Here is a 25,896-nt window from a genome sequence, read left to right as displayed (position 1 = left end):
TTGAAAATAGCTCACAATGTGTCGCATCGCAACGCATTGTGAGCTTGACAGCTTGTAGATCAGCTATTTTCAAATGGCCGAAATGTAAAGGGCTGAAGTGGGTAATGTATGTTTTGTAATAATAATCCAAATCCACAAAGTAACTAGTAACTAAAGTTTTCAAATAATTGCAGTGGAGTAAAAAGTACAATATTTGCCTCTGAGATGTAGTGGAGTAGAAGTAAAAGCACTGAAAATTGGAAATACTCCAGTAAAGTAAAAATACCCAAAAACTGTACTTAAGTACAGTACTTGAGTAAATGTACTTTGTTACTTTACACCACTGCATGCCAGTGCCCTAAAAATAAGGCCGTGCCCCACACTACCACCCCTATCATGGCTATAACATTTCAAATGAATTACAAATCATTATATAAAAATAAATTAAAAGTGTTGAAGGAACCATTTCTCAGTTAAAACATTATCATTCCTATGCCAGCAACTTGGATTCTTGGTTCAGTGTCAAACAGACTGTAAAGAACAACTGTGAACTTGTGTAGCACATGACACAAAACCTACATTATGTTAATGAACTGGATCAGAGGCAAGCAATGGCAGACTTGAAACACATCTCGGACAGGGCACAAAAAAAGGCATCTGGCGTGCAGATGTCTGCACGTGATGACGGCCACTGGCTCATTGAAGGAAGGAACCACATGCAGTCATGGTGCCAAGTACAGCAGATAAAACACAGTGAGGAGTGGGCTTAGACGTGAACGATGACAGTTGATAAGATTAGATAAACCTTTACTGATCCCCGTGGGGAAATTCAGGGGTTGTAGCAGCAGGCAGCAGCAGTAAGAGTGAAACACAGTATAGGTAAATAAGTCAAATAAGTAAAATAATAATAAGCCACCTCACAACAGCTATCCTTGACAGGAATATGTCATGGTTCTGCAGTGGACATCACAGTAATCCAGTGGTTCTCTAGTCTAAATGGGCTCCAAATGGATCTTTGCAGGTCTGTAAATGAGAGCGTACAAATGTATTTGTATACTCTCAGAGTTATGGAAATTAAATGTGTTTGGGAACCATTGCAGTCCATGTGCAAGTGTGCCAGAGTAAAGAACAAAGAACAGAAAAGAACATATGGGGGTCAGGCTTGGTTGTGGAGCGGGAAGCCTGATTGCTACTGGCACAAAGGACTGTCCAAGTCACTTTGTGTTGTGCCAGTGGGGGGATGAGTCTGTGGCTGAATGTGCTCCTCATCCCAAATAGCACATCAAATAAAGAGGTAATGAGAGTCATGACATGAGCGTGACATGAGTCAAGAAGGTAATCAGGTAATCGCCATGCACTAGGGAGTTTCTCACAACGTTGTAAGAAAGTCTCCTCATACTTTGTAAATACACTCAAGTACGAGGATTAAACGAAACCCCATCTTTTGAATTATATTCCAAAATGATGTATGTGTTGTATTGGTCTATCACAGGGTAAGGAAGCCTGGACTCGCATTTCTATCTAGATCATGGGTGAGTTTCGTAAATTAAAAAAAGTTGACCGGGGTCACGCAGGGCCCAAAACTCATAGCAATTAGACAATCTACAAGCTCACAACACGTTACAAATTTTCTCTGAATGTTTGACCCAGAATAGAGACACTATAGGGTTCATGTGGTTTAGCAGTTTTTCTAAAACCTTAGAGGAACTTTTCCTTTTAATGAACGGATGTCAAGAGCATGCTGGGTGGTCAAGTCGAGGTCTGGAAGTGAACTGTCTTCCTGTGTCAGTGGCTGTTCCCCTGTTTGTTCACCAAACTCTGCTGACTCACCTGCCAGTGTCATCAGTTTGCTGCCTCTGTGCGTTGCAGGAAAATATAATGTGTGTATGTGCTTGTGTGAATGAGATGGCGGCATGCAAACAAAGAAATGGACAGTTTCCTGTCGATTTTGCTTCCCTTTGACCTCTGATTCCAGAACATTACATCAGCAGTGGTCGGCCGGTGGACGCCATCAGGATGGAAGCGAAAACAATGGGAGGGAAACTGGAAACACGCCCTGTCACCTTCATTTTGCGAACAGCTTCTTCGAGGAAATATGGCACATTTTGGCTACCTGTAAATTGGCACCCTATGAATTTTATATTTACCCTACCACAGTATAACCTATGGAAGTTTCAATACTAAATTAGTTAGAGTTATAGGATCCTATATATCCTAAAAAGAGAATGCAAGCACAACTCAAGTCTCCTTTTTACTGGGTGCATGGCTCAGAAAAGTTCATATAAGCATGTCCTAAATAGGTACGTTTAAGATAGATACAGTAGGTGGCCAATGACTTTGACCAGTTTCACTTTCAAAACCACACAAACAAAATGCGGCACACAACGCCAATGGTTTTGATAGTGTGGATTGTAGAAGTTAAATGGTGGATTTGTGGATAGGTCTCTATATGAAAAAAAAAAGTTATATCAACAAAACACATCGCATTCTGTTTATGTGACATGCATGATGCAAAGGTTTTGAAAGTGAAACTGGTCAAAGTCACTGGCCTCCTACTGTAGGCAGAGGAAGCATATGGACAGAGCCTTCAACGTAATCATCGTCTCTGGGCGTTTTTACACTTTATTACTTATACTGTTTTAGTTATTACTACTAGTAGTAAGTATAAGCCATGGGAAGTTGGGAACCCACGGTTCCAGAGCCATGAGGCCCATAGTTCAGAAGCCTATCTCCTGTTTCCATAGCGTGAGGCAGCTTGATGAACAAGTACACCCCCTGGACATGATGCTGTATGTCACAGGAACTTAACCTCAATCCAACCCTTGATGTTGAGTGTCAGCTAGGGAGGCATTGGGTTAAATTATTTTGTCTTTGGTATGACTCCGCTGGGGATTGAACCCCAACCTGCCAGTCTCAGGGCGGACACTCTAACTAAGTCTCTGATGAAGTCTTTGGATCTTGAATCATTAGGCTACAGGCAGTTTTGTCAGAATAAGCAGTTTCTGCTGTCACCTTGAAGAATCAGATAGCATATTATTACATGTCTGATGTCTTAATGCTTAAACCTGGTTTCTCTGTACTCAATGTACAATATGTTGCTGACTATGCTAGTGCAATCTGAGAACCCATTATGTTAAAAAAAAAATCATCTTGTCTTGAGAGATTAGTGCTAGTGCAACCATTGTACAAGGAAGAGAGCACAACACTCTGCTGTTCTGATAGCAATGACGTTAACACACTGCTACTGTACAGTACAGTACGTAGAGTGATCTCAGTACTACTGAGTCAGTAGCGACTTCTGCTTACAGAGACATTGTAACATCATACTGCAATCACGTGATTATGTTCTCACTTATGATTGGTTATATCATGCACACTTGACGTGTGACGATTGTTACCTCAGATGGAAGCTCTGGTCAGTTTGATGTTGGTGGATTCCGTTTCCTCTGCAGAGGCTGAGTGAAGTTTTAGTGCCTGGCCCCTGAGGCGACTGAAAACAGGTCTACAATCAGTTAGACAGAACCGTAATCTGCTAGGAATTTGTGGCTTTTAATGACCATCATAAAATAGTATGATGGTCTATTATCTGATCTGACTCTAAAAAAAGAGATATTTGTGCAGACTGCAGAGATAATAAAATGTTATTGATGTTTTTTATGTTAAAATGCACTGTGTGATTAGAATCTGATGTTTGCTTAGCTCAGATAAGCATAATTACAGTCATTTATTATTGAAGATTGTGCCTTGTAGGCTGTAGGACAATGTCATAATACATGTCTGATTTTAAATCAAATCAAGCAATACATGCATATTGTTTTTGCTGCAAGTTACAATTATTTGTTATAGTCAGACCATTGTGTTCTATTATTAAGGTTTCTCAGATTAAAAAAACGTATGGGTTGGCCCTTTTATCTTTGGTTATTGAACGTACATTAACGTATATCTAATTCCCCCCCAACCTTTTCCAACCCAAACAAGCATCCTCCCAAGAAAGATCCTCATGTTTACTATATAGTTGGTTCACATGATAATTCATCAAATGTACAAGGGACATTTTAATGGGATTTTACTGTACTGATAAACACAGATAATGTATCTTGAAAGGTAAATACCCCTTTAACTGCAGCTTCTTGCATGTAAATCTCTCTCTCTCTAGTCTCAGGTATGGATCAGGTTCTGTGATTAAGCTGAAGTATGTTCTTCTCTGACACCATTAATTATTAGGCATATTTAAAGAATGGTGAGCTCTGGCAATTTTGCTATTTACCTGTTATTGTTAGCAGCTATTAGCTATTTTTCAATTCACAACATTGTATCTGCATACCAGAGTATTACAATAGCAGGGTCTCAATGAAGGGTATTGTAAACTGTGCCAACAGATTAACATAAATTATTAATAAATTAGTAACTCATTGCATCAAAAAGCTAAAGTTGGAATAGTTGCACAGGATCTGTAACATTGTTAATCTACTGCACTTTTGAGGCCTTATAGCAAGACAGAAAATTCTTCTGAAGTGCACTCCTCCTGGAACCACCTTGGCATACATTGTGTAGTTATTTGAGTAAATATTACACACTGCTAAAGGTATGAAGCAGAAGCTCATACATTTGTGTAACTAATGGCTCCCCATCTTTTTTTTAAACAGACATGGTCCTGCACTTAACATCAAAGAGCAATAGGGAGTAAATACATCAAAGTGACTGACCTCTGGACCCCAAACCTACCCCAACCACATTCCACACCATACAGAGACCAGACAACGTCTGCAAACGAAAACCCAAAACCCATTCCTTATGTTGACTGATGTCAGCAACACATTGAAACACACTAATGTGGTCTAAACCATTATGCCTGTTTTATGCTCCGTCGTGCAACAGTGTTGTGTGTCTAATATAGCAGACCTACAAGCTTACAACGCATGGCGGGTGGCGGTGCAACATGTTGTGAGGTTGTAGATCGGCAATTTCTGCCACACCACACCGTCGCACGATGTTGACAAAGTATAAATCAGACTTTTAGACCACCACAAACCACCACCCAAGAGACAATCACATTTATCACAACAAATGCCACCTTTTCTTACAATTATCTTTGTCTTCTGGGATAATTTTGTACTGTTTTTATTATCAAGTCCATAAACTGTATATTGAATGTTATGTTATATGTGTGTGTTTTCCTGACAATCCTGTAGTGTTCAGGGTTGTCACACAGGAAAACACAACAGGCTCAAAAACGTGTATATAAGATGTCAAACCTTTAAGGGCTGTTCACACCAAGCACTATAACTATAACTATATTGTTCACCATTGTCTTTGTTGTAGTTGTGTTGTGGACTGTGGACTCTACCATCCACTTTCAACGATTTTTAAAACTATATTTGAATGGTCCTTTGCTCCTGTCCACAATGTATTGAACAGAGCACTGCTGCCACCTAGTGGACAGGTGTTCAAACAGTGGGAGACAAATGTCATTTGGATTCACTCAAAATAAAGCCTTATTCCTATAAAGATCCCAAGAAATATATGGGAAAATATTGCTTAAGTTGCTAATCCTCATATTAATCTCATAAGCATAACCCACAGGCTTTTATAAATATTTATCAATATTTTTTTTCACAATAGTTTGTCCAAATATCTTTAGCATCTTTACATGATGGCAACTTTAAATGTTGCTATTGTGTAAAGAGAAGTCTTTAAGCATTGTTCTTTAACCATTTCTTTAAAAGCAAAACAATGTTTTATAAATAAAAACAATATGTGTGCTGGGATGGTGAAGCGGACACCTTACCAAATTTAGCACAGTAAAGCATTTATTCAAGTATTTCCAACTCAGAGATCTGAAATTATGTACATCATATGTTCACTAGTGCAGGTCTGAGCTCCGAGGACAGAGACAGACTTAGACACGATAATATATTACAAGAAGGACTGTATATACAAGGAATTTCACAACCCTTCATAACTCTACCACTACATTCTCCATCTTTCTTACACACCTTTCAAACTTACATGCACGCATGTATACACAGACACAAATGCAAACACTCTTCTCTACATTTCACAGAAGGCAGAAATGTTAAAGCCTTTTCACATCAAGGATTTTTTTTCATGCGAAAAACTCGCACAATGAGGAAAAGACAATTAGCTTGAAGTATGCTCTAAGACTTCCTGTGAAAAACAAATCTTTCTCAATCTCTGTAAATTCTAATTGCAGACTTTAGTCAACAGGACATCTTCTAATCTTAGTTTATATTCAAATATGTTCACATTTTTGCAAAATCACATTTCTTTAGCATCAAACATTTTTTTTACTCTTTAATCCTAATTGTCTCTCTCTGTCATTGTCATGAACTCCAGTCTTTAGCAGAACAGCACACCAAAGGATATTAGCAAGTATTTTCGTGCCCCACACATATTTTGATGGTCAAAAGAAAAACGAGCCTACACAAGTCGTTCAATGCCAGACGGTCAGATCCAGTAGAACTCTTGCGAGAACATCTGATTGGTTTGATTTTATATAAGTCATTCAGTCTTGGCTTCGGTAGTGTGCGCTACACACAATATAAGTTCAATGACTGAGAACTGTTGAAAGGATCCCAAAAACGTGCGATTCCTGTGATTACCCACCCTTGCTAAATCGTATAGTGTGTGCACTACTAGGATGGAAAATAACCACAATATTTGCTATTTGGAACATTTAGAAAATCTTGAACATTGGGAGGATTTTTTTTTTACAATTTTCGCCTATAATGACATGGCCAAAATAGGGACACTAGGGTTAAAGTGAATAAATGTGTGATGCTACTTTGGTGTACGGCACTAGACTGGAGCATGTCTCCTTCTTCTCAGGCGTTCAGAGTGGAACCAAGATGACTCGCCGTACAGACCTGTATCTGTATTCATGGTCGTCGACCAAAGACCAATGTTTCACATCTCACAGAGGACAACAGGGAAATCTACATGGATACAAGGATGGTCCAGCCTCACGATTCCCTGAAAAGAACAATAGTCACATTAATTGTAATTTTTCCTAAATAACCGCCACACTGATTGGTGTCAGAACTGTTAAGCTGAATTCATACTCCACTAGCGAGGGTGTCGCTTGCCAAAAGGTACAGCTCTACAAGCCAACAAACAACACGTTAGCTTGTAGATCTGTTATTTTTGGCAAGTGACACCGTCGCAATACAGAGTATACATTTGGATATATCCTAATTAACTACATGATTAATGTTTTTCTAAATAAGCTCACCTGAGGAATTAAATTCTTCTGAATCCTCTTAAGCTTGGACTTTTTCTTGCCATTTTTTGTCACCATGGTCTCTTCGTAGAATTCATGGGCAAGATCACCATCCTCATCATAGTACAAAGAGCTATGGAGAGAAAGTACACTATGGCAGGTTAGGCATAGTCTAGTCTCACAAGAGAGTCCGCCTATGTATATGTCTGGTGACATCTAAATTCAATGTAACAGCTAGAACGGCGGCGAGAGAACGCCCACTTACAAACCTACAGCCACTGCTTTTAAAACAAATCATATACTGTCCCAATATGAAGAACCACTCTAAAGTCTTTGCATTGATTCTGCAATGCAGGTATTTTTTTTTATCTCTGAATTGTGTCCACACAGTTTTAGCCTGTGGTTTTAGCCCCTACATGTCACCAGTCGTATCAGTAGACAGATCTCTGATCGTCTGGCTACGTGAGACTATAAGCATAGGCAGAAATTTGATCAAAATGGGAGTTGATCATTGATCATTCCATGTCCATTAGTCACCTTCTTCTAGTGAAAACAAATGGCGTTGCATTTCGGCAGCCTTTGGGTCGAGTCAAAGACTGCTCGTTCCCATCGCCGGATGATTCGCCAGCAGCTCCAGAGCCTGAGAAAGGCCAGACACCTTTGGCTTTAGACCCACTTCCTCCCATCTTTACAGATGGGTCATAGTCACTGTTTACTCAAAGGTTTGGATGTGAAGTAGCCAGGCGGTCCTGCTGCTTCACAAATGTTTGGATCTGAAAAAAATGAAATTGTACAAAATAAAGTTTTGTTGGTGGTTAGTTAGTCCACAATTAGATCGTCACAAGGAAGTTAGCCAATGATGTTTAGATCACCACAGCCCAGGGCAGCAGTCAATGCAAAGTAAGTAATGTTTAGATCTGTGGTTCTCAATGTGGGTTCCGGGAAAACCCCAAGGGTCCTTGGGGTGGTTCCAGGGGGTCCCCAGCAAAACATATTTTTTGAAACATTTTAACAACACAAATCTTGTATCGGGGTCCCTGGCACAAATTATCTTTAGATGGGGGTTCGCAGCCAAATGCATATTTATTTGGACGTCCTACATGAAAAAGTTTGAGAACCACTGGTTTAGATCACCATAGCACAGGGTAACAGTCGCTATGTGTAGTTCACCACAGGGACGTAATGCAAAGGTACTGTTATGTTGCCATTGCTAATGCAAAGAAACTGTCATGTTTATATCACCACAGGGGAGTAGCCAAACTAAAGTAAATGTACTGCTCTGATCACCACAGGGAAGTAGCCACATTAGCAAAGCAAAAGGTAAAGTTGCATTGCATGCACCCTGCTGGACCCAATGAATGTCAATGTATCCTCACACATCTCCAGACAGCAGACAGTAAACACAACAGCTCTAAATGAATATGTATTCACTCACTGTTGCCGTCAACAATGCATTTGACTTAGCCTTGGATCTAGCCCTAGAATGTCTGTGATCTTACATACATGAAATGTGTAAGATAACAGACATTTGCATCCATTTTGACATTTGCATATCTATGAAAGTAAAATCAGACTCGATAAAATACATCTATGATAGCATTTGACTTGTTATTACAACTACAGACTAAAAACAATCAGCTAACCCAATGGGACACCATTATGCGAGCTACTACTAACATTATTACTCATCAATGCCTTTATGTCAGAGAGATCCACACCGTTTGCTCACCACAATGTTAATATAAATAATACACAAGTCTTGCAACAACAAAAAAGGAAAGAAAGAAATCACCGTTTTTGAGCTAGTTGATAAGGTTGATGATAAAGCCTACTGGGCTATTGATGACATTAGCATAAGTTGCGCTAGCTAAACGGTAAACAAGGCTGGACAACTAAACGTCTGCCGGGGCTAAAGTGTAACTTTCGCTTGATTAAATAGAAATGATGCATTTCCATTTTAAAGCGTTTTGTTTTGTGTATCGTCGCACGTCACGACTAACGTCAGAGCACAAAATAGATGTTATGGAGGCATCATGCACTGACGTGTAGCTAACGTGGCTAATGCTAGAAGGAGAGAGAGAGTCAAGTTGTGTTAACAAAACAAAAACATACATGATCATGTCGGTCCTCCATCTACGGAAACATCGCTGTTTAATGAAGATTATTATTATAATCTGTTGTTATAACGTTACAACGCGTCCTTGATCATCAGCCTGACAGCTAAACATAACGGTACAAAACCAGAAAAGCTGAATATATACACTGAGGTACGACGGTGTCGCCTGCCAAAAAAGAACAGATCTACAAGCTATCAACGCGTTGCGATGCGACGCGTTGTTAGCTTGTAGATCTGTTCTTTTTTTCGGCGGATAACGTCACCAACGGATATTATGGCTTAAAGACACAGTGACACGTTATATCTAAATGAAATATGCATATAATGTGGTATAATAAATAACTTAACATATTTTAAGTATGCCATAGCATAATCTATTATATAAATTATCCATATAAAATAAAACCGAATTCAATTATTTCGTTTAGGCACTCTTTATTGAACACAGTGCACAACATACATTCTTCGTTTTTCAGAAAGAAATCAGAAAACTTGCACCCACATTTATATCAAAGAAGACAGTGAAATGAGACTCAATGATGAATCTCACAAAGAACAGAAAGACAAGGAGACAATACAACAAAACAAAACAAAACATAGAAAAAGGAATGACTAACAGCTTAAAGTTGTACATAGTATGTCATTCATAAAATATTCCAGTCAACCAAAGTGACTTTGGAATTGCTCTCTCGCTCTCCGACATTCATAATTCCATACAAATGTCCATACATCAGTCGTACTCACAAAGTGACAGTACAAGAAATTACTGGAGAACTTGGGCCTGGGTCAAACGAAAATCCTGGCAGCTAGAAATAGTTTCAACTTTCTCAAAGGATATCAGTGTGCTGCTGTGTGAAGCATCCATGCGCAAGTTAAAAGTGGCAAATAGGTTTATTTTGTTTGATTTAAGAGCTGGTTGCCTATCATGGCTACCTCCTGCATTTAATCTGATAACATACAAACAACAATAGGACTGCAGGTGCCATAAACACGTTATAATTCTTTATCAATAAGTATTTGCAAAAACAATTTACACACCGGAATGGTAATTAAATAAAAAAGTTGTGCTGTGCACTCAACGCTGTGTGTGGTGCAAAAATCTAACTTTTTATTGCAAGCTGCACGTGATAAGGATAAAAGGCATCAGCCTTAATAAGGTCTTATGACCAAAAGCTTGCAATAACAAATTAGATTTTTGCACAGCGTTGAGTGTTTCTTTCATTTGATACCCTTTGGATCCAGCACTTCACCTAAGCTTTATTAACGGATGATCGGTGGTTTTCTTCAATGGAATGGTGAAAGCAATAACTGATATACTCTTTAAAGTTAAAGTGACCAAAGCTGGGGTATTCAAGATAGTCAAATGGGACCCAATAATGAAAGACACTCATGGACAAAGCCAGTGTCTATTCAGGCTCATATAGTCTCACATGGTTTCATCTCACATTCTCTCATCAGGCACATCAGGCTCTTCTAGGTGTAAGGCACTTCTCATGTCTCTCATTCTCTCACACGCACGTTCGCGCAAGCGCTCTCTCTCAGTCGTGCGCCTTTTCATTCTCTCGCTCACTCTCCTCCATATGGAGGGAGGTGTTTGAATTGTGTTCTCTGGGATCTTTGAATGCAAGACGACTGGTCCTCTTCAGACGAGTTTCCAGTCAAGTGGTGCATGTCATTCTCCGAGCGGAAAGTCCTCTCAACCAGGGGTAGAACCAGCAAGAGCCTCCTGCATCTTGATGCGGGCAAGAGCGTAGCGCTGCACTATCTGCTTGACATGCTCCTCCTCTTCACGCTGCAGGATACGATTGAAGTTCTTCAACTCGGGCGTAGAGAAGGCGTGCCACTGCATAGGGTAAAAAAGAACATGTTGTGTATTAGTGCAAGTGTAGCGAATACATTCAACATCTGAGTATAATCCAAAGATGTGTTTTGGATCTTATGCAAAGACAAAATAGATAGATGAACCACATTGGTTCTCGGAAGTCATACTCACATTGACTTCTCCAGTTTCATTCTCCTTCAGAACCAAGCTGAGGACCTTCTCATTTGGGCCGGCACAAAGACGTCGGTAGAGTGGAAAGTCATCAGCAGATAGCTTACGGAGGTAAACTATGGGGAAATGGAGAGGAAAAAAAGCTCTGTAAACAAATTATGAATACTAAGGAGGTAAGGCTGGGACAGATATATTATTGATTGTGAGATGACTAGATATCGTCTGGGATTTTGGAGATCAAAATATTGTTATGTGGCATAAAGTGTTGTAATTTTCGGAACTTACCCGATTGTTTTAACTGTTCTATTATTTGCCTTTACCCACTTTGTTATTATATTGGCATTACTGATCATAATTTCTCAAAAATCTCATTGTGCAAATATTATGTGATAGCAACAATCGTGATCTCCACAATATCAATGTATTGGTCAAAGATACTTTGCTATTTGAAGTTATAAAATTAGGCTTACCTTGGTCATGACGCTCGCTGCGCTCAAACAGAGCGAATTTGCCAGGATTGTCCACCACAGTAAACTTCTTCAGCAGTGCCTCAATGACCTCGCGGGCGGACGTTCGGGAGCTTATGTGTAGGTGTTTGGATGCGTCTTTAGGCAGGTAGAATGATGTGCGACGTTTCACTAAACCGGCCTTCTTGCCTCCAGCATCGTGCCCTGCAGCCCCTTTCTTTGGCGGCGGAACTGAGACAGGGCGTACCAGCTTGAACTGGACTTTTATGAACCCATGGTAGGAGCCATCTTTGTTCTGTCAAAGAAAATAGGATCATTGTGGTAAATGTATATGCATGGCAATGCATTCTTATAATGTGATTATGTTTCATCGAGGTAGGTAAGTATGGTCAGAGGGCAGGTGACTCACCATGTTCATGAACAGATTGCTGTTGACTTGAGCATTGTACTCCTTCACCTTCTGCTGAATCTCTGCAGTTGTCAGCTCCTTCTTTCCCAATTCAACATGTTCATCCTACAAAAATGAAACAACAAACGTCTGAAGTTTAACAGTAATTCCCTCTGGAGAAAAGCGTCTGCTAAAAATGTGGTATTATTTTACCAGCAGGTGTCAGTACTGAGCTATCTTTGAACCATCTGCAGACCTATTGCTAAACATACAGGCTACTTATGTCTTCATAGAAAACACTGTCATGCTGACTACGTGTGGAAAATAATTTACTAGCATAAAGAGAGCCTAGTATTGATCCAATCACGATCCAATCAATGATAGAAATGTAGCCGAGATGTCCATTGCAGAAAAGTGAGGTCAAGGTTACAGGGACAAGATGACATTAATGGTGTGTGGTGGAGTTCACAGGGGCCAACTTCCATATGAAAAATTAAGCTGTTTAATAGCATACTGCTGCTGGCAAATTAAAACCACAACATTTCTACGAGTTCACATAAATTCTGAGAGTAGATGTCAGCGCCTTAATTGAAACAGTATGTTTTGAGATATACATACGTTCCAGCATTTGGTAGAAATAGATTATTTTAGAATGTCTGAAATCTAAAAGAAGTAACAAGGAGCTGAGAGGATTGTCCTGAAACTGCAACAGCAAATCAAAACTTGTTTTTTGTTTCTTTTTATATATACACACACGGTATATAAACTTAACACCTTGCAATTCTAACAGTTATATACCGGTATAACTTGTTTAGCAAAATAAATGACAGACATATTACATAGTAGTTGTTTTATGTTTATGGTTCCATTCTCTCTTTCTCAAAGTTAGCACAAGTTGCATCAGACTCCTGACTTCCTGTCAACGTAGCAAAGAGGAACTGACACGATGATGTCAGCCCTCTGCCCACTGATTGGATCCAAATCCGGTTCCTCAACTCCTCCTATCTCTTCATGGGGGAGGGGGGGATCGGGTGGCCATGAGGAACTTGCAGGCAGCTGTTTGCCATGACTGTGTGCAGAGCCTCTACTCTGCATTCCTAAACACTGTATTCATGTAAAAATAGCACCCCACCCCCAGGCTTGCTCCCCTCCTTGCCGAGTCGGACAAAGCTTTCCTCTGTTAACACAGCATATCCTGTGGTCAGCTGCCTCATCGGCCATACACTCCCAGTCATCTTTTTCTCATCGTGCACATTTGCCCTCTGGCATCTGCAGGCCGGTCAGACTTTAAGGCCTTTCGACACACAGAAACCACAGCTATGCTCTTCCTGTGTCTATTGGTGAGATTTCACTTCCTCTATGAAAATAACATTCTATGTTCTGCAAAACCTGTGCCTCGGGTTTTGCAGTAGTGTGGAGAACACACTACTGTGTGTTCTCCACATGTTAAAGCCCTAGTTTTATTTAGAGTACCAGCAGAGCCAGCCTTTCCTGATGAGTATAGCCCATGGATCAATATCCATAAACCCCTCTTGATCGATGCTGCTAACATCAGCACTACCACTCACTGATACACATCTCATTATGTGGGAAAGAGTTAAAGTCTCATTTGAAATGATACATTTTTACATAAATATTACTCAATTCCAGCACTGTCCAGACCCATGACCACTTCAAATTATGATGTGGTTTATTGAATATTGGAGTCTCATTGGAAGCCCGACTGGTCACATCTGTTGAGACTTGGTGGACTGACAGCAGGTCATTGATCATTGTCAAGCTATAGTATACAGGATCGATAACAGGAATCCTGGGGCAGATTGAAGGGAAGGCTGAGTTTATGTCCAGTAGGCAATCATGGGCCAGCTGTCTCTACTATGGCAGTCAAGAACACATGCATAATACATGCTGCATGTTATCTGCCTGTCCACAAAATAAGTTTGATGTCAAAATGAGAATGTTATTAAGCGTGTCTGTTTAGAAAGCAAACGTTTCAGTATGAGAAATAACCTGTTGTGTGTTCTTTTTTACAGGAAGTACCATCCCATTGTGAAACTGTACTGGAGTGGGCGGGGATTGAACAAAGATGAGTGCAAAATGATCCCCTCTGGAAAGACCGAACCCAAAACATTCCGTGAGTCATTTTGCTCAACCTGAAATGTGGAAGAATATGCTTGATGACTACGTTTAATCAGATATACAATACTAAATGAACCATGATGACTGTTAAGAAACTTGAGTAGGTAGAGTAAAGTCACTAAAACAGTTGTGGTGGGTTGTTTTCAGCAAAGTTTTGTTCTGTGTGAGAGTGTGTGTGTGTGTGTGTGTGTTACACCGTAATAACTAAAGAAGATTTATTCCGTTTATATTAATAAAGAACAATAATGCAAACGGGTTTTCATACACGACAGCTTTCGTTAAGCATCACAAATAATATCACAAAGCTCAGCAAGCTGGGACAGAAAGACATCCGTCCATTAGTCAACCCCGGTACATAAACAAACTGATTGAACATGGTCTAGGTCACTGTCTCCCTAACAGTGGTCGGCCCGGTCGGGACCCATATGTGGGTCGCGGACCACTTTTTATGGGTCGCGAGTAAATACCCCTTTATTTCTTGTTTCCTACATTTTGTTTTTTATTATAATTATTTAGTCCCGGAGAGACGTCAAATTTCTCTTTTGAGTCTCGAAATAAAAAAGTTTGGGAGCCACTGGTCTAGGTTATAACTCTAGAGCACTTCTTCACTAAAACTGCGAAGTTACAAAAGTATGATCACAATCTGGTAAGCTAGCCCTATACAACCACATTATAGGTCATCATGTGTAGATCGAGAAAAAAAACTAAACAAACAAACGTCTATCTCACCTGTTGTTTCAGTTTAGCGGGTTTACGAATGAATGATGTTCTGGCAGTAAAGTACTGTTCGAACTCTGAGGAGTCCGAGTCAGACTCACTGCAGTAGCCGCTGCTAGTGGAGCTTCCCCACGTCATCTCAAAGGACGGGGTCTTAGCTGAGCCGCTGTCCGCCTCTTTAGTCTTAGTGCTCATGGTCAGATTTATAATGGAACAATGTAACGATACGGAGTAAATTACTGATATATAAGCTTATTCGGCTACAAATATACTCTTTTTTTCTTCAGTCCACAAAACACGACCACGAGTGCGTTCTTCAAACTGTGTGTGAACAGGATGCGGTCCGGTCCCCGCCCTAGACCGTTTCCCTCCGCTGCGTGGCCCCCACCACCCTGGCCCGCTGTGTGGCAGTGTTGCCAGAGTTTGAGAGAAACAAGCAGCCGTGTGACATGTCTAGGAAAACAAGCCCAAAAGTCAAAGAAGCAACTATGAAAGAAGTTCATAGTTCAAGAACTATGTAAAGAAGCAAGGCACTAGGCCATTATGAGCAGTAGTTTTGAAACATTTTAACAACACAAATCTTGTATGGGGGCATTGGGGGGTCCCTGACATAAAATATTTTCAGATGGGGGTCTGCAGACGAGACAAATACATATTCATTTAGGGGTCCTTGACATGAAAAGGTATGAAAACCACTGGTTTAAAATGATTTTATTAGGAAACACGCCCATGCAACTACACTTTAGAAACAAGCCCAAAAAACCACAACCCGCAACTAACCAATATTTACAAGCTAATTTACTGAAAAGCCCAAACTCGCTTATAAAAAGCGGACATGGCAACACGGTGTGTGGCCCCACCCAGCAGCACCCAGCGGGACCCAAAAAGTCGTTGAGTTTGAGTTTAGAAAATACACAAACCGGCGCAACCGGCTTTGATTGGACGCCGATGGGAAACACGGAAATACCAACTCCCCGATGACATCACCCCTCTGACTTCTTGTCGGCCAACAATACATTGCCAACGTGAGAGCTAGTGGATCATGTGAGGCGACATGTGAACAGTTTCTTTTTTCTACTTCTGTTTTATGTGTTTGTTTTAATGATAAATAAATGGAAATCTGTTTTGAGAGGCACATTTTGTTCCACTTCAGAAAGTCATTCCTCCTTTACTTCAAAGCCTGAAAGGCGTGGTATCTGCTTGGTATTCAGCCAGTATCTGTGTTGACCTTAGCCCCCTACTTCCCTTGCTCGTACCACACCCACCTTTGAACTAATTTGCCTTTGTTATGATCTGAACTACACACATGTAACATTTAGTGGCGTCATCTTGCACAGTTAGATATAAAGACACACAGACTCTCAAGGTGAAAACACCCTGTTGTGGGAGGTAACAATGAATAATATACCTTTTCCACAGCAGCCATTCAACATCTCACATCTCAAACTCTGTTGGTGACTTCTTTTTTTTGTTTTTGTTTCATTCTTAACTAATTTATTTCTAGACTAATGTATTTATTAGTCAGCCAGCAAGCCAACTGGAGACAAAGTCGTAGGCGAAACTGTCCTGATATGTAGCTGATCTGTACAGTGTAGTATATGTACCTGATCTTGTTATAAGATCAGGGAGAGAAGGATGAGGCTGGTTGTGCACTGTGTCAAGCACCCAGAACAGATGGCGACCCAAGGCACAGCTAGGAGGGGAAGAGGGCGCACCACCCAAGTAGACACACTGCGACAGCAGAGCTAACAACACAGCAGAGTTCCAGTCCCTGATGCTGGATAGGAGGGAGTGGAGTTGGTATCGGCTAGTCCACAACTCCACACCCTCGCATTGCATCCCCTGTTATAATGAAACTAGCCCGAACTAATCAAATGAACTACAGCAAAGGGATTTCAATGTCCAAGGCAGGTGGCCTCCCTTGAGCCAATGGGTCAGACAGACACATTTTCACATGCATGCCTTACAGATTAATGTGCACCAGAGCGCATGAATATGAACCCTAAGTAAGTTTCACTATTTGTAAACTAGATTTAGGCAAACTAATATAGAAAATGAAAGTAAGAAGTGCCCCGCATTCCACTATTTGTATGCTGGATTTAGGCAAACTAATAGGCTACAGATAATGCCAAATGTCACAACCTTTGTTGCGAGTGAATCTTTGGGCATAACCACAGTCAGCTTAGGCCCTATATGTTCCCTCAGCCCCTTTGGTGTCATGGTGGGCAAAAGGCTGCCCCCGGCATCATTACAGTATAGTGATGCTGGGGGCAGCCTTTTGCATACCATGACACCTACGGAATTCTGGATGAAAAAGAGAATGTGAGCACTCGTCAGTTGAATAGTTCACATTTATCGGGTGCACAGTTCTGGCAGAAACAGAATCTTTGAAAAGATCACCAGCACTCACTTGGTCCTTTTAGGAGCTCTCATTTATTGGAAAACCCAAGCAGCAGATCAAAGTCAAACACGACGGACGTGTCGGCCCCGGGCCTTCCTCAGAGTAAAACCTTCATATTCACATTCACGCTGAGGAAGGCCATGGGCCGAAACGTCTGTCATGTTTGACTTTGATCTGCTGCTGGGTTTTACCAATAAAAACACTCACTTGGTCCTAAAAGGTCTTGCTGCCCTCCCCACTTGGTGCTTTTAAGGACCAAGTGAGTGCTGGTGAACCTACGGAATTCTGATCAGAATCCGAGTCAACTTCATTGTCACCACACGATTATAGGTGTAAAAGTGTGGGTAAAAATTTATTTTGTGCAAGTTCTCAAATTGCAGTTACAGCAAGAGTTTGAATATTGAAAGAAGAAAAGAACACCGAACACAGAACAAGTGAAATAACAGGAAGGCACAGTCAAATCAAATGAGCGAAGACTCAATACCTTTTTCGTACCATGTTGATGTCGAAGGAATCCGGCCCCGCGGACCATGTCGACTTAATAGAAACGCCTGCGTTGAAAACAAGGCAGGCACGCCAACAGAAGCGGCCTTGAGCGCCATGAGGCGTGCCCGAGCAAGGCACTAGCAGAGCGAGTTAATCTGTCACACCTGGCCTGAGTCAAACTAAGGGCTCAGAGCGAGGTGTGACTGTAACCTGTTGTGCATGTGTGCATTGAGTTAATTGATGCACACAGAATAAATCAGTCATCCTCCCCATACAGAGCCATCTGCCCTCCCCTGCAACTCTTTAGCTATACAGTTTTCTGAACATCCAGTACCACAGCATGGCCAGCAGCGTATGTGATTCTGTATGGGAACTTGGAAATAAAGAGAACTTTGTGATCTCAAAACCTTGGCTGTCATCTGTGCTGCAACTGAGCCTGTTACATTGGCCCTGAATGTTTGTGGAGAAGACTGATTTATCCTGTGTGCTGTGCACGATACAGTAGGTGCCTTGTCATACCTACAGTAGCTCTGAGCCCAGTTAGTTTGATTCAGGCCAGGTAGGACTGCTTAAATCAACCATCTCACAGAGTGCCTGCGCCGAACAGTGTGATGGTAGCACTGTTGACTCCGAATTGCATACCGATACTCTGTGAATCATCTTTTTAGAAATTGCACATGGGTACGCATGGGTCGGCATTAGGATGTTGACGCCAAGGTTTCTGCCCAAATAACGCCTAAAGCATGAGGGAACATAGGGCTGAGGGGACATAGGGCTGAGGAACTAGACTGTTTAGGGAACATAGGGCTGATAGAACATAATAGATCCAAAAAAATAGTTCCTTTACCCCCAGTGTAGGATAAGTTGATCTTGCAAAAAAAGCTCATTGTTCCCATTCTATAATCTTCACAGAATAAGATTTAGTCCAAATTAACAAAAAACTAAACTACTGTTATGTGTTAAATAAGAAAGCCATTTGGTGTACTAATATTTTAATAAGTATATTTTTCTCATTGATTTAATATAAGCTTAACTTACCCGAAACCCAGTTGTTCATTTTACCACATATAGTCAAATAAACATCAAGTGGTAACTAGCATAAACCAGGGGTTTTCAACCGATTGTGAACCAGGGTCCCATGTCTATGCATCCCACTGTTGCTCAACCATTGGTCCACAAGACTACTAGTGGTCCATGGCATAATTAGGCCTGCAGGTGGTCTATGCGAAAATGTTTTAAAATGTAAATACATAAATAAAACAAAAACCTTTGTTAAATGTATTAAAATATGTTGAAATAATGAAATCATATTTCCAAGTCCATCAAATGTAAGAAAATATTTGAATTAATAGACGTGGTGTGGGAGGAAAAGCTTGAAATTAAATAATGACTCACTGTTAAGGGCTTGTTTTAATTTGTTGCACGATACTATGTGCAACAAATTATATCAAGCCCAGTCCAGAGCTCAATCTATTCCTATCCCATGGTTACCCTTATTACATTCTCTTACTTTATCCAACCTTCCATTAAACTCATGTTAACTGATATACTGATTTGTATGTGAGTGAGCAGACACATGCGATTATATGTGCACATTTCCTAATAATGATGACTCAACCAGGCAATCCGGTACACTTCCCCTTCTTGAGATTCGAACTCCCTTTTCTGTGACTTCCCAGTAACTGAAAAAAATAAATAAATAACAAATCTAACTTTCTAACATTACTAAATTCATGGTCAGGGACCACATGCAATACCTTCACGGACCACCAGTGGTCCACGGACCACCTGTTGAAAACCCTGAACCCTATCTGATGTGTGATAAAATCCCCTCTGACACGGGAATCATTATATCAGGAGCTCAATAAAATCACTTCACATGGCAAAAAAACACAATTTTGTCTCTAGTTAATTCAATATGTACAGTATATGATTCAAACCATCACATGGCTACTGTAATGTTAAGATCAACCTATGATTGGTATTGCTGCATTATCCTGCATACTGCATATTGTTTTGGGATTCCTTGAAACATGGGGTGGCTCAGCTTACCCAGTTCTCCTATAGAGTGAGAAGAACCTAACTATTATTATGCACAGCAGAGGAAAGCTAACAGAAAGATATGATTCAGATATTGGGAACCTACTACTTCTGTATGCAAAGAGGCAATGATTAACAAATGTCAACTAAAAGAGGAACAACCCCATCTGATTGTATCCAAAGTTATATGAGCCATGGCAAACAGCCAAGTTAATTAAATACTTTCGTACTGAGGTCCTTACCACATTCGTGTCCGTTTCTATGGTGTGCTCTACAACACATGTTTGGTCAGCTGTAGAGCCTCTGTCCCAACTGCAGTCTAACTGGATGAGGGCACGGCATCTGTGGTGGCATGTGAATCTACAATCTGTAAGTTGGTGAAAGTAATATTAAAAGAAGGTATCATAATTGACAGTTTATTTGAACAGAACAAATATGAAACAGATACATGTGTATAAGTGTATACGTTTGTGTTGTATTAAGACTTTTCCAAAACATGTATAAAAACTATATAAAACTTCCCAAGCCTGAATTGTTTCAGGACTGTTTGGAATTCTAAATGGATAATGTCGTCCCCCACTGGCCATTTAGTGTCATTACAGTTTGGTTCCTTCACATGTAATTGTCATGTTCTCAAAATTCTCAAAATATATATATATTAAAAATGTATTTAAGAATGACAGTAAAACATATACACACGCAATACTTCTTTAATGCAGCCATTAGATAAAATTGTATTATGACATCTAATATTAAAAATACATTTATATGCTCTATAAGAAGTCTCCATAATATATAAAGATTTATTACAAATCTCTATCCTCATTGCCTGTCATCCAAGCTTGGAATACTGATTTGGCCATAAAACAATGTATCAACTGGATCTGGGGAAATATTAACATGGCATCCTGAAATCTAAATCATTAGCTAATCCTTTTTAATTTTCCTCACAGAACTAACTCCCCAGAAATGCTATAGAATGAAACTAACAATCTTACCAAATTCTTTAATTTTGTATTTATATTTCTCAGGGACAGTGCATCTTAACAAACATTACTGTAAAATAGTTTTCATCTATAGTCCCTGGCCAGGCATGAAGCTGGCACCCTAAAATCATTCTAAAATCAATACACAAATTTTAAGAACAAAACTAAACAAACTATAATAATAATCATCATCATGATGTAAGGCGTGTCCATTACAGAAAAGATGAGCAAAGACACATAAACAGAACAGACATGGGCTGCAATAAAAGTAGAGCAAGTTACAATTCAACATTAAAAACCGTTTAACAAAAACAACACACAATCAACATTAGCACTAGCGTAAGTCAAGCAACAGGGCAGTTTAATCACATGAATCCTAGTGTCCCTATTCTGTGGCGAACATTTGACAAAAATAGCCGATCTACAAGCTCATAATGTGTCGCGTTGCGATTCATTGTGAGCTTGTAGATCGGCTAATTTCGACAAAGTGATTTTGTGCAGAGGGAAAAGAGTTGTGGCGCTGCGGACCAAGTATAGAGCCCTGAGGGGCCCCGGTCAAATAGGTATAGGAAGTGGTTAACAACACACACATGAAGACATCCAACTGTTAATACAAGAACAAAATGGCGCTGGGTTACTCATTCTGGGCTCCTCGCAGACCTTGAACCTTGAATTCCAAACCAGTGCTGATATATTTGGTGGCTTATAAACCATATTTTTAACTAAAGGACATGTAAGTGGGCTGGTACAGCATCCCATTCATGTGCTCCTTTAATGGCAAGTCAGATTGACTGAAAGAAGATGTTCTTAACAGAATGATGCAGACTCCTTGTGACTCCTCTTATAATCTGATTTACACTTACTTGTGCCTAACAAGTAGGCTAAGTAAGCCGCGCAGAGCCATGGGTAGGTGCTGTTTTGGTAGCCCAAAAATATCCCCGTCTACCAAAACAAACTTACAACATTCAAAATTACAACGAGAGGGCAATGTGTTTTCTCCAGGTAAACACCACACTACTCCAGTGGCTGATAGAGGGAAATGATTGGTAAAAAAAAGTATTTATTGTTTTGTTATGTAAACAGGGCAAAATGTCATACTATGTCTTTAACTTTCCTTATGAATCCTTAAAGGTAACTGATATTTTCATTCACATGATGTGTGATATTAACAATACTATATATATATATAGTATTGGAATGTGTTACTTTAAATGTTTCTACTCTACCTTATGCTCAGTATAGTGGCAGCCAGCAGTTACATATTAATCTCGTTTTTTTGTTTTGTTTTAAAAAACGTTTTGGGCTTATGCTCTAGTCTATAGTATATAGTCTATATATAACTTAGAACATATACATGTGGAATGAATATGTTAATGTTCTGCACAGGGGTATATTTGTTTGGGGTGGCTGCATGATCAGTAGTGCAAAGAGACTATGTTGGTGGCTCTTTTGGATGATCAGTTGTGGAACTTGGGGTGTCTAGTTCAGGGAACTGTTACTAATTATTTCTATGCCAAATTTCTTAGCAGAAAATAGACAATCTACAAGTTCACAACTCATTGCAAGGTCATGCTTTGTGGGCTTGTAGATTTGCTATTTTCTCTGAATGTTCGCCTATGATGACCTGCCCAGAATAGTGACGCCAGGGTTCATGTGTTTACTGCATGCAGCTCAGCTGCTGACATGCTGCTGGGAATCAAAATGTTCCCCTCATAGAAACTCTTCATTAAAGCCCACTGAGCCACAGTGAGTAATGTTGTCTTCAAACAGAGCCACTCTCACAGACAGCCGTTTACTTCTGCTCAAACACAAGACCTTAAGCTACATGGCTTGGCACAGACCACTGAAACGCACCCATGAATGCAGAAGTCATTGAGTCTATGACCGCCTTAATTGTTTCCTGTAGTTATCATCATTGTCAATCTTCTCTCATCCCAGCATATTCATGCACACACACAGGAGCATGCACATGCACATGCATATTCCTGGCTGCAACTATTGAATATTTTCCTAACTTTTATTCTATTGACTATTGACTATTAACTTTTTAGATTAATCAAATAATAATTCGAGAAGTGTGTTTTTTATATCCACATGTTTCCTAGGGCGTTGTGGGCATCACTTCCTGTCGATAAATATATCAACGAATCGAGTAACCACTTAAGCGTTATTGTATAGCGTTGCTGCATAATGGTACCATGCAAAAATAGTGAAAATAGCCGATCAGCTATTTTCTATATTTTTGCATTTCTTACCTAAATATTAATAAAGTATTAATCAATTATCTTATTAAATGATTGACTATTGATTGTTTTTTTTTATCGATTAAATTGATTAGTTTGATTACCTGTTGCACCCCTACACATACAACATAAAAACTATGCAAAACAATCAACTTACTGGCACAGCGCAGACTTTGCCTGTAAAAGCCCCATATGAAGTCTCCACACTGGTCACACCAGGTGGGCTGAGCGTGGCTACAGGGTTGGAAGTTATGCCCCTCTCCCTTCTCCTCTAGGAGCCGTGGATCCTTGAAATCACTGAGGAGTCTGATGATGCCCACTCTGCTCAGCAGCTCTGGAACCTTGGCTGGGCTGATTCTCAGGGCATTGGTCCTCTCCAGGCGAGGAGGTGAGCGAGGTACCTGCGGTGATGGAAAGCAACTAAGTACATACACTCAAGTACTGTGCTTAAGTACAATTTTGTCATACTTTTACTGCACTTGAGTATGTCTGTTTTTCAATACTTCTGCTCCCACTATATCTCAGAGGCAAATATTGTATTTTTTGTTATCCCACTACAAAACTTGAGTTACTAGTTACGTTGTAGATTTGGATTATTATTACAAAACATAGGCTACATTAACCAATTAAACTCAATTTTATACTTCTGTTTACTCGAAAATAGACGATTTAAAAGTGTAACGCCCGGGATTCCAACCCGGGTCTCCCGTGTGGAAAGCCAACATCTTAACCACTAAGCCAAGGGAATTCCCCATAGCTTGGGGGAGATATTAGACTTACAGGCCATCAGGCTGAGGTCGTGAACCACTCTGTTACACAAGCTCACAACTATATTGTCTCGAAAAAGGTTTAAAAATGTTTTTGGGGGGGAAAAAGAAAGTACTTTTGTACTTTGGTACTTCATGCCAATACTTTTGTACTTTTACGTAACATTTTGAATACAATACTTTTACTAGTAACAGAGTATTTTTATATTGAAGTATTTCTAGTACTTTAACTTAAATTAAAAAAATATAATATGTATAGTATAGCTATATATTCTTCCACCACTGGGTACCTGTGGTGGGCTGGTCAGCTCTATCTGGTCTCTGTCCAGTCTCAGGTCATGGAGCTCAATGAACTCCCCCCAAGACATTTTGTCATTCAGACCCTGGGTTGTGCCATCATCATACTGTGACAGGCCACCTGCAACAACAAAGTCATCCATTTGTTTACTTTGGAAAGTCCAAGTTATTAGGCCCTACAGGCTACATGTGACATTGCATAATAGTTTTTTAGGACAACAGTTATTTTAGGACAACTGTGTTGAATCAGTGGATTAGATTGTTATCTAATCTACTTCTATTAACTCTTTCCTACAATTTTTAATTGTTTTCAAATGTCGTTATATAATAGGTACCTTAATCAATGTGTCATGCTTTTGGTGGTTTGTGCAAAGCACTGTACCTGTGGAAATGTGCTATAAAAACTTGATTTGTGAATAATGTCCCACTAGGGCTATAGACTACTATAATCACAGGACGACTATTTTCAGGCTACATTTCAATCTCAGTTTGGTGTCAAACTTTATATTGTCGTCATGAAATCGTCTCAGTGTTTAAAAAAGGTCTCAAGACGTTTCTTCATGGTTTCATAGATAGGATGGTTTCCAACTTGCTATGTATGAGAATGCAGTATAGTTACACACAATATTTAGGTCTACTTACCAAAACAATGAAGCACCAACTAGGATCGTCTCAAGAAGTCTTCTAAGTTCTAACCGACAACAAAATCTTCCGGAGGAGGAACCGCTAGGTTACAAGTAACGGTCGGAGATGAACTGCCTCTGATGTAGCAGAGCCTACAGTAGGATGTTGTACATTATCTCTGGAAATAAAGCATCAGTCAGCTATATAACGGAACCCCCGCTTTTCCAAGTAGCACCATGATCAGTAGCAATGCGGTCGTCCTCTTTTCTCACCTTGATCATTTGTTAAAGCAAGATAACAACCAAAGGAAAAGAAAAGAAAAGTGTGATGCCCCAGATTGACTTGACATCCGGAATGTTTTCACATAGGGGGTGCTGCTTCTGAGCACAGATCTATGCTTCTGAGCACAGACATGAACGTGGGCGTGTAATTCCCCCGCCCTACGGTGAATGATCCGAAATATGAATGTGTTTTTGAGAGTGGTGGAAGAAGTACAATATAAAAATACTCTGTTACAACTAAAAGGCCTGTGTTCAAAATGTTACTTAAAAGTAAGTACAAAAGTATTGGCATCAAAATATAGCCTACTGTCTTAAAGTACCAAAAGTACCTATGTATAAAATAGGTCTAAAGTGGTTAATGTATGTTTTATAATATACAAATTTGTATCTGCAAAGTAACTAAAAGTATTAAGTTTTCAAATAATTGTAGTGAGTAAAAGTACAATATCTTCCTCTGGGATATAAACATTGGAAATACTCCACTAAAGTAAAAATACCTCAATACTTAAGTATAAATGTACTTTGTTACTTTACATCACTGAATATGAATGTGTTTTTGATTCAGCACTCACAAGTGAGTGAACATCTGAAACTGATAACCCCAATAGAATGGCCTACTTAATTTGACTAGATTTAATACCAACCAACAATCAAGGCGAAGCATATTTTGAGAGGCAGTGAGTAGGCCACTGTACAAATTAAAAAGAAACACATGAACTCAGAAATCCAATA

General features: G+C 39.9%; 2 protein-coding genes across 2 annotated transcripts; both read right to left on the bottom strand.

Moving 5' to 3' along the window:
• Positions 1 to 5,758: 5,758 nt before the first annotated feature.
• tusc2a (tumor suppressor 2, mitochondrial calcium regulator a) lies at positions 5,759 to 9,487 on the bottom strand. Its single transcript, XM_080423991.1, has 4 exons — positions 9,332 to 9,487; positions 7,757 to 7,992; positions 7,232 to 7,352; positions 5,759 to 6,972 (listed from the first exon to the last, which is right to left on the bottom strand). The coding sequence occupies exons 2-4, from the start codon at positions 7,903 to 7,905 to the stop codon at positions 6,907 to 6,909; spliced, it is 336 nt and encodes a 111-aa protein (XP_080280117.1). The 5' UTR covers positions 7,906 to 7,992; positions 9,332 to 9,487; the 3' UTR covers positions 5,759 to 6,906.
• Positions 9,488 to 9,750: 263 nt separating this feature from the next.
• LOC308082188 (ras association domain-containing protein 1-like) lies at positions 9,751 to 25,238 on the bottom strand. The gene is made up of 8 exons (XM_080423859.1): positions 24,902 to 25,238; positions 24,253 to 24,380; positions 23,353 to 23,596; positions 20,209 to 20,333; positions 12,205 to 12,309; positions 11,799 to 12,090; positions 11,329 to 11,444; positions 9,751 to 11,178 (listed from the first exon to the last, which is right to left on the bottom strand). The coding sequence occupies exons 2-8, from the start codon at positions 24,328 to 24,330 to the stop codon at positions 11,032 to 11,034; spliced, it is 1,107 nt and encodes a 368-aa protein (XP_080279985.1). The 5' UTR covers positions 24,331 to 24,380; positions 24,902 to 25,238; the 3' UTR covers positions 9,751 to 11,031.
• Between the last annotated feature and the right edge of the window lie 658 nt (positions 25,239 to 25,896).

Source organism: Gymnoscopelus braueri, assembly GCF_963280865.1.
Source record: "Gymnoscopelus braueri genome assembly, chromosome: 3".
Classification (NCBI taxonomy): Eukaryota; Metazoa; Chordata; class Actinopteri; order Myctophiformes; family Myctophidae; genus Gymnoscopelus; species Gymnoscopelus braueri.
This window is presented reverse-complemented; position numbering and strand designations above follow the sequence as displayed.